At 47.5% G+C, this 9,681-nt stretch overlaps 1 protein-coding gene across 2 annotated transcripts in view; it reads left to right on the top strand.

Moving 5' to 3' along the window:
* The first annotated feature begins 2,769 nt into the window (after positions 1-2,769).
* Positions 2,770-9,681, top strand: part of PDC (phosducin) — a 293,170-nt gene continuing 286,258 nt past the window's right edge. The window contains exon 1 of one of the 2 annotated variants that reach the window (XM_069641385.1): positions 2,770-2,907. Coding sequence is in view for 1 of the 2 variants with exons in the window: in XM_069641384.1 (XP_069497485.1) it covers positions 2,972-2,986 (15 nt within the window). In the remaining variant the exon portion in view is untranslated. Of the gene's footprint in view, positions 2,987-9,681 lie in introns of both variants that reach the window. The other variant, XM_069641384.1, reaches the window with a different exon arrangement.

Here is a 9,681-nt window from a genome sequence, read left to right as displayed (position 1 = left end):
TCATTAACGTCCAGAAGACGGCTTTGAAAAAACACTGGCAGGTAATTTGAGTGCAAAGGTTGATGTTACGGCTTGAAAAGCTATCTCAAAGAGATCCCCGGAGGATGTGTTTTGGGCGGGAGGGGCAGGAACTGGGTGGGAATGACCATAGGGATTAGCATGTCCATGGCCAGTCAATGGCTGGGTAAATAACCAAACAACACCTACAAGCTTTGCATTCCTCTTCATATGCCATTTCTCCCTAGTCTCCCTAGCTGTACTCTAATGCAATAGTTTTGGCTTATAGGTGGTGCATCAGCACCTCCAAATACCCAAAACAAAAAATAGCAACCTGTTTTCCCCATCTAACCGTAGGCCCATCTCACTCACTGACGCAGCTGCAAAACTATACAAGAAGGTTATTTTCAATGGAGTGCAAGAGTGGCTACAAAGCTAGGACATCATGTCTCAGGCGTAAATGGGTGCTAGAGGAGGTGTGAGCCCAGAGGATCACTGCCGCCAGTGGATTCTCATTGAATTACACACATGGGTCTGAAGAGGGGGGAATCCTCTGGCCATCTTCAGTGATTTGAAGACAGAGTTTGATTCAGGAAACAGGCAGTTACTCTGGGATGCAGTGAGTAAGAGTGCCCCTCAGTCCCCCTGCACCATCAGGGCTGGCTGAAGATGTGTCGGGGCTGGTGGGGTCTCATTTCTAAAAGTTTTCGGGGGCCGCCCCTGTGCTACAGCTGGGAAAAACTATCCGAGCCACCCATGGGGTGCTTAAATGCAATCGAGTCAAAAGGATGCAGCAGGGGTGCAGATTGTCAAGGTGCGGACAGACAGTGGGCAGCTGAAACACTAAGGGCCTCATTACAAGTATGGAGGTAGCCAGGCCGCTTTTAGCGGCCTGGCTACCCCCATACCGGATACCGGGTCCGGGTTCCTGGAATGGGGAAATACCAGGCCATTCCGACCTTGGAGGGCCCAGTATTTCCCCATTCGAGGAACCCGGACCCGGTACATCCCCATTCCCATTTGAGCCCCCATAGGGCTCAAAGGGAATGGGGAGGATGCTAACAACGGGCCCATTAATGACGGGCCCGTTGTTAGCATCCTGGTCTGCTCGCGGGACCCGCTAAGGGCGCCTGGTTTTACCAGACATCCTTAGCGGGTCCCGCGAACAGACCTCGTAATGAGGAGGTAGAGGGTTAACGGCGCCGGCAGCTCTACCGGTGCTGTTACCCCTCTACCGCCTACGTTGTAATGAGGCCCTAAATGTCAGCAAGGGGAAGTGTAGACGAAACCAGATGAAAAAGGCAACGAGGTAAGAAGAACTCTGCTGGACACTGAAAAGCCCAAAGGAGGGGACGGCCTAAAAGCCCCGTCAAAGCCAACCTGTAATGTGTGCGCTGTAAATCGTTCATTTAATGTCCTAAATTAAATTTTATGTATAAGACTACCCCCCGACCCCAAGGCCTAGGGCCCATTTAAATTGAATTAGTTGAAAGGCCCTGGTGCCGTCCCTGGTGCCCACCGATTTCATGAGGGCAATTTGGCCATTTGCCCGTGGGTATTACGGTTTGGTGACTAGTCCATCCCTGACTACCCAGTTGAGGCTGGAGTCAAACAGGGCTACAGGGCTGCGTCCTCACACCAAGTTTTTTCTCCTTGTGTATTAACAATATTTATAGTGAGGCATTGTGGGATCTGTAGTCCGAAATATCTGGAGAGCCACAGGTTACTGCCCCTGGCTTAGGACATGGCTAAATCCCCATGCTCGGCTGTATCGGGACATTCCCGAAAAGTAAGATCACAGAAGGGGGCTGTAGGCACCCAAGTTCTGGTATCTCAGGTATTGGTTAACTGAGGTGGGGGTGTCATATGTCTGAGTACATCCCCCAAGGGATCCAAAAGTACTCCGAGAGGTGTATTGCCACCATTGCCCGGGGAAGCATATAGATATATTGTTTTGATCTGCCATTGGTCGGACCTACTTAGGGAGAAAGGATGAAAGGGTGAGTTTGCCTTGTCAAAATTGAACTATGTGACCCGTAGTCAATGCAGCAGGCACATAAACCACTGAGCTCCCAAGCCTGTCTTTTTCCTCATCTGAATGCTTTTCAGTGAGAGAAATTGCATCACTTTAATGCTTCCTTTGAAATTATACGAACTAGCAAAAGGAGCCATGTTACTACTTTATATAATGTTATGTTAACTCGTGTTGCCAATGCAGGTCTACTACTAAGCCGCTCAGTGGGTTGAGCAACCGCTGCAGAGATCCGTGGATCACCAAGCCCATCAAGAGTAAGGTGAATAATAAACTGAGCAACAGTGAGTTGGTTGATATTATCACCTGGTATTAAGCAGCCAAGATTCTGTATGTCGCAGTGTGTACAAAGATCGAACTATTACTATAATTTACAAGTAAACTCACTGATAAAACACATTTTAATTGCATTTCAGAAAAGCTGCATAGTGCGTCCCGTGTGTCAATTTTACATAATTATCTCAAACGAGTGGCAGCTGTTGTAGATGCCATGTTGTAAGTAAAGTCACCAGGCGCCATGTTTTGCAAGCCTACTCTTTTAGCCAACCCCCCTCAAACACTACAATTGGATTGTGTATATTTCCACCCCCTCGCCCTCCCGCTTTTCACCTCAGAATCCCCGCCGAGCTCAGGAGCTCACTGGGCCAGAAGCCCGAAAACACTCCTAATCCCCTTGGCGCTAATCCTATCTCCAACCCAATCCCTTTCTGCAATTGTCATCATTATCCTGCAGGCCCTAATCCCGTCAGACCTCAGTCAGTCCTGCTGCCTTCCAGAATAATCCTTCAGGCCGCCGCGCGCTGTTTCAACGCTGCCTGGATCCTTTCAAGGACGCCGGCCATCTCGGAGACGTTGTGACAAGCAAGGCAGTGTAGCAGGTGAGAGCTATGCACTGTTTCACCGGGGCAGAGGCGAGGGACTTCTCGAGAAAAAAAGGCACAGATGTCAACTAATACAGTACGTTTCAGTTGAGAAGAATACTCCCTCACAAGGCGATTGCCTTTTCCCTTATGTGTGCGTGCCATTGCCTGTCAATGACCTTTCATGTCACTTTGCCTCTATATGTGAAGCACAGCACATATTAACAAGAGCTTTTTTCTTCTATATATAGTCAGAAAATGTAGAATGCCGGCTCTAGCCACCATTAGCACCCATGGAGGGTGGGGTAGCCCATCAGGTTGCTCCAAACTAAGGCTGAATCTACCGATGCAAGTATGGGTTAGGAGCAACCCGAGTCCTCTACGGACCCAACCTCCACCCAGCACTGCTGTTTTCCTGCCTCCCGCCTACAAATCCAGTCCCGAACACCCCCACGCCCCTTTCCTTACCTGAAAAGGGCTCCTCCACCTGGGTTGCACTGTCCGCTTGGCTTCATGTTCAATCCATGGAAATGGAAGATGGGCTTTGAACGGAGCCCCGCCTTGCATTTCCATGGCAATCCTGACTCTCCCTGACCGCTGCTGTGAACGCAGCAGCACAGCGTCCCCCCCCCCCAATTGCAATTAGCACCTCAAGGATTTGCCTCGGGTGCTTATAGCAATAATAGCATGCTCTGTGGGCTTCACCGGCTCGGTAATGGCACCAGACCTGGCGTTAAGGCCCTCGCTTTGCTCAGGCTATAACTTGGGTCGCTGGCCATTACAGGCCAGTGAAGCCCACAGAACATGTTATTATTGCTTAAATAGAAGCCTACATTCCAAGCATCCGTTTTATTCTTCTGTGTCCAGATCGCTAGCCAGTCAGCAAGCGTGGAATGGAGGCTCTAACCACCGGCGAAGGCTGCATTCCAAGCTACCCTGTGGGCCTGTGCATCATGTACCTATTTTATGTGGTGATCTATTTTATATCCAAATGTTTTATAGGAAAGCAGTGTTCACTCTGTGCAAAATGGGGCCACTTTGATAGACATTTCCAGGGCCTCTTTTGGTGCCCAGTCCATAACTGCTGGATCCATATGCAGGTAGACTTACATTTGTTGTGTTGGGATGTGGGTGTCATGTCTTGCCGACCCCTACCCTCCCCATACATTATTACACCACAACATTTGGTCAAGTGTTGGCGATAAAAGGCCGTAGGTTTTTATTGTTACAGATGTGATTATGGAACATAAACAATAATCGCATATCGTAATCATATAGTACTTTTGGGCACCGGGTCCTGAGGTTACCCCCTCAGGCCTGTGCCGTCTTCTTTGCCCCATGACTTGTGGTGGTCACTGTACAGTGCCCTGGTTTCCCTTCCGTTGTTCTTCTCCCTTTTTCTAGGGTGGGAGGGATTGCAGAAAAGAAAAAGAGAGAGACAATGAGTACACAGCAAACTCTCTGGATGTTTGGCTCCCCGTGCAGGGTCCACAAACAGCTTTGTGTTTCTCTGAGCTCAAAGCAGCCCATAATATAGGATCCAGGGGTAGCCCCTGGGTCTTTGTAGTGTATCTGTGGGGACTGTGAAGCCAGCCCCCAGGCCAGCATGCAACCGACAGTCTGAGCCCCTGGGGTTGCTAATCTTTGTTGTTCCCCTGCCTGGCTGACCTTGCGTCCCCTGGGTGCTTAGCACCCATTTGTTATTGTGGAAGCGTGAGGTGTTCTTTCACACCTCACCCTTCCTGCACTTTGCAGCACGGAGACTGCGTGTCTCCTTGTTGTTGGAGGAGATGGGAGCTGGGCCTTGGGGGAGGGCTGCTGCCCCTCTCCTGGGCCTGCTGCCATGGGGCAGCAGTTACCCGGCCTCGCTTGGGGCTGCCCGGCAGCGTTGCCCATCCCTGAGTGAGGCTGAACTTTCCCCCCCTGCTAAAGCTCCCACAGTGTTAGTGCCCTTACCATTGGACTGCATTGTGTGCTAGCTAACCTTCGCCGTTGTTAGAGGCTCTCGACTTAGACCCAGGACGGCTAACTTTGGCAGCAGTCATCCACCACACAAGAAAGCCCCTGGTGCCATCTCTAATGCCTCATGAAGTTGCTGAGCGAGCACCGCTTTGGGACGGCGTCAGGGTTTTCCAACAGCTATGCCATACATTTGGGAGGTCACTACTTGCATGTGCACAGCTCGAGTAACTAGTGCCTCCAAATAGTACATGTTGAACTAATGAAATAATCTATTAACATAATATAGCATGTGTGTATGTGTGCGATCTCTATAGCACTTAACTACCTAGAAAGCAAAATGGCGCTGTACAGAAAAGCAGAGAAGGATAGCTGTGGAGAGCGGGAAGAGGGTTAGGGGGGTGAGTGTCAGGCCGAAAGAGAAGTTTTATCAGGGATCAGCGAGCAAAGAGTTTTTCTTCGAAGATCAGGGTCTTCAGGTCCTTCCTAAAGGGAAGGAGAGAAAGGGCCAATCTGATGCACGAAGCTATGTTATTCCAGAGTCCAGGTGCTTAGCAGGAGAAGGCATGTTTTCTGGGTCTATCTTTCTTGCATCTCTTGCATTCTAGTCTGGAGATGCTGGGACTTTTGGCCTACAGACGCCTCCAGAGATGGTGAGTTTTTCGGCCTGGGATGATGGAGCATTTTTTGCCATTGTTAGTATATTTTGAAGGCCATTTTAAAGTGGTGCAAGCTTGGGGTGGGGGGTGGCGGTGTTTGCAATGTTGCTCTCTGGGTTTTGAGCTGATTTGGCCACATTATTCCGTTCAATGACGAGACAGGCCGCAGGCGTGCGGAACAGCATGAGCAGGGACGTCATTTCACCAAAATGCCTGGGGCGGCGGAGTGACATCACATGACCCTTGACCTCAGATGAAATCACAGGAAGTGATGCAATTTGACCCCGCCACCAAGTGAAATCACAGGAAGTGATGGCAAACGACCTTCAGATTTTTTAGATGCATCTAGCACCCGTGTTTCCAGGTGCTCTTATTTCAGATATAAGAACCGAGGCACAGAGGGAGGCATGATTTGTCCACGATTGCACATTTGGGGAATGCCATTTTCCAGATTCGACGTGGGGTCTATATGTAAAACATACAAAATGCAGTATTTCTAACAGGGTAACTGAAATATGTAATGCAGGCTACAGCTAGTGTATGAAACATCTATAGAACATTGGATACAGAAGTATGTGTTATCTGTGGCCTTGCTGTGTTAAACAAGCCAAAAAAGCACTGACCTGGGGAGGCGTGCGCTGCTGTTTAACCAGGAGAAAAATGCTGCAAAAGCAAGGCCTGAAAATGAAATCATTGACCAGGATTTAGTATGAACAAAATTCCCTGGTTATATATGTGTATATGATTCAACTACCACTAAAATATAAGAAACCTATCAGACTTGTCTGTGTGCACACGGGGGTGCACCTGATAACGTTATCTTTGCTGGAGTATAATACCTGGGAAAGTTTCTTTCAGTATACCCACGACCACCCCCCCATAGTTTTTATTATCTAAGCGTAATACAGGGTGCCAGAGGATTCACCATTTAATGTAATATCATTGCTGCACACATAAATTCATAGCACCAGACAAGTATTTAAAATTGAAAACACCCACGAGTTGCTTCTCACCCGAGGACTCACTGGCAGACTTCAAGGCGCACACTCTGCACACTTACACTTTGTCAGACACAGTGGTGCCCAATGGTGTAGCACAAAATTTGGCAGCTCCCCTGCTAGCCATGCTGTGGGGGCCCACCCAAGCTCCTTAAGGCACCATGCACGCCACACCCCAGGCCGCTCCGGACCACCACGTGTGTGGAATGTCCATGATGATTATGCTGCTGCAGGGGCTTGCACTACTGAAAGTGAGAGAAGTACATATGTTTTTCAATCAAAGCTTAAATCTTTAACATAACATAGAGAAAAGGGGCGGTGCCTGGTCCAGAAACTGGTGATTTTTTTTTTTTGGAGGGTGTAAATATTTGCCACAGGTATGTGATTGCGAATGAGCATATCGAGGGAGCCAAAACTAACGAAAATGGTCTGGGTGGGGGCTAGGGGTTTCTTCTCCCTCCCAGAGTAAATGTTATGAATAATGGGTTAAAAAGGTGCATTACAAAGCACACTTTCTGTGATCATTTTTGGTAAAAGACCAACAATGTGGGTAAAAGGCCAACAATCGGTTTTGTAGGGTGTAGGGTAAATCACGAAAAAAAGTACAATAGATGCAAGTCACCAAAAGTGCACAGAGTTTTTCCCAATACGTTACCATGCCGGTCCCTGCAATATATGCCAGTATAAAAAAGCACGTTTACGTTGGCTATGCCCATACATTTCCATGCTGGCTCCACCAACATATGCTAGTAATCCCATATAACACCATACTTATGTTCGCTTTAAGACGGTTTTCTATAGTATCTTTACTGGCACTGGGCACAAAACTGCCTCTGCCCATATATGCGAGTACTCCTATGTAAGTACATACTCCCGTTGGTTTGGCCATTACAAGTGACATGTCACAATAGGAAAACCTGTCCAAACTGGTTCCAATGTAGACCAGTCTAGACCCATAAGAACACTTATCTTGCTTGATTCATCATAGATGCTTAGCTAATAAAATGTCATGCTACAGTGAAGAATATACAGGCCACTACGCCAAAACATCAGTCTAGCAAGGTTACACTACTTATCATACTTGCTTTTTTAAAGATGCGAGTGATAAATGACATGATATTATAGGTTATTTATAACGCACTTAAAACCCAGAGGTTTCTAAGCGCGGACCGAACCTGTGCTGCTCTGTGTCGTCTTGCTTCCAAGGTGAGCATGTTGCCCCTGTGCTATCCTTCCAAGTCAAATATCATGCCACAGTAAGCAATGGCTAGACTGACTGCACCAAAATGCCAGTCTAGCCAGGGAATGGCACACATGAACTTGCCTTTGCCCAAAAATACCAGTAAAACATGCATAGTCAATAAAGAATGTGGCAAGAATGCTCCAGTGATCCCCAGTCTCCCAGGGCCTTACACACACATGCATCCCCTTTCACCCACCGGTCACTCACCCATACATCTCCTCTCATACTAACTCACACTGGATTCACCACACAGGCACACACCAACCCCCACCCAGAACATTCAAACACACACTACCACATGTGTGCTCATTCACCCACCAGTCACTCAGAACTTCTCATACATCCACTCATTGCATTCTCTGCACATGCATACACCCATCCACCCAGAACATTCAAAAGCACACATCACATCACTTCTCACTCACCGACCAGTCACTCACACTTTCTCATGCATCCACTCATTACATTCTCTACACAGGCACGCACCCGCCCACTCAGAACATTCAACAACACACATTACATCACTTCTCATTCACCCGCCAGTCACTCACACATTTTCTTCCATCTACTCATTGCATTCTGTACACAGGAAAAAACCCACACACCCAGAACATTCAAAAACACACATTACATCACTTCTCATTCACCCACCAGTCACTCACACCTTCTCTTATGTCCACTCATTGCATTATCTACAAAGGCACACACCCACCCACCCTGAACACTCAAAAACACACATCACATCACTTCTCATTCACCCAACAGTCACTCACACCTTCTCTTCTATCCACTCATTACATTGTCTACACAGACGCACCCAACCAGAACATTCAAAAACACACATCACATCACTTCTCATTCACCCACCAGTCACGTGCACCTTCTCTCACATCCACACATTGCTTTTTTACACAGGCACACACCCACCCACCCTGAACACTCAAAATCACACATCACATCACTTCTCATTCACCCAACAGTCACTCACACCTTCTCTTCTATCCACTCATTACATTGTCTACACAGACACACCCACCCAGAACATTCAAAAACACACATCACATCACTTCTCATTCACCCAACAGTCACTCACACCTTCTCTTCTATCCACTCATTACATTGTCTACACAGACACACCCACCCAGAACATTCAAAAACACACATCACATCACTTCTCATTCACCCAACAGTCACTCACACATTTTCTTCCATCTACTCATTGCATTCTGTACACAGGAAAAAACCCACACACCCAGAACATTCAAAAACACACATTACATCACTTCTCATTCACCCACCAGTCACTCACACCTTCTCTTATGTCCACTCATTGCATTATCTACAAAGGCACACACCCACCCACCCAGAACATTCAAAAATACACATCACATCACTTCTCATTCACCCAACAGTCACTCACACCTTCTCTTCTATCCACTCATTACATTGTCTACACAGACACACACACCCAGAACATTCAAAAACACACATCACATCACTTCTCATTCACCCACCAGTCACGTGCACCTTCTCTTACATCCACACATTGCTCTTTTTTACACAGGCACACAACCACCCACCCTGAACACTCAAAAACACACATCACATCACTTCTCATTCACCCAACAGTCACTCACACCTTCTCTTCTATCCACTCATTACATTGTCTACACAGACACACCCACCCAGAACATTCAAAAACACACATCACATCACTTCTCATTCACCCAACAGTCTCTCACACCCTCTCTTAGATCCACTCATTGCATTCTCTACACAGGCACACACCCTCCCTCCCAGAACATTCAAAAACACACATCACACCCACCATTCACATACATACATCTGACACGCACTTCACACATGCAAAACACACAACATATTACTAAAAGAAAGCCTTTTTACCTTTTTCTTGGAGCTTCGTTCCGTCCTT

Source organism: Ambystoma mexicanum, chromosome 1q (assembly GCF_040938575.1).
Source record: "Ambystoma mexicanum isolate Mex_15411 chromosome 1q, UKY_AmexF1_1, whole genome shotgun sequence".
NCBI classification, from domain to species: Eukaryota; Metazoa; Chordata; class Amphibia; order Caudata; family Ambystomatidae; genus Ambystoma; species Ambystoma mexicanum.
The sequence above is the reverse complement of the archived record's forward strand: the minus strand, read 5'-3'. Positions and strand labels throughout refer to the sequence as shown.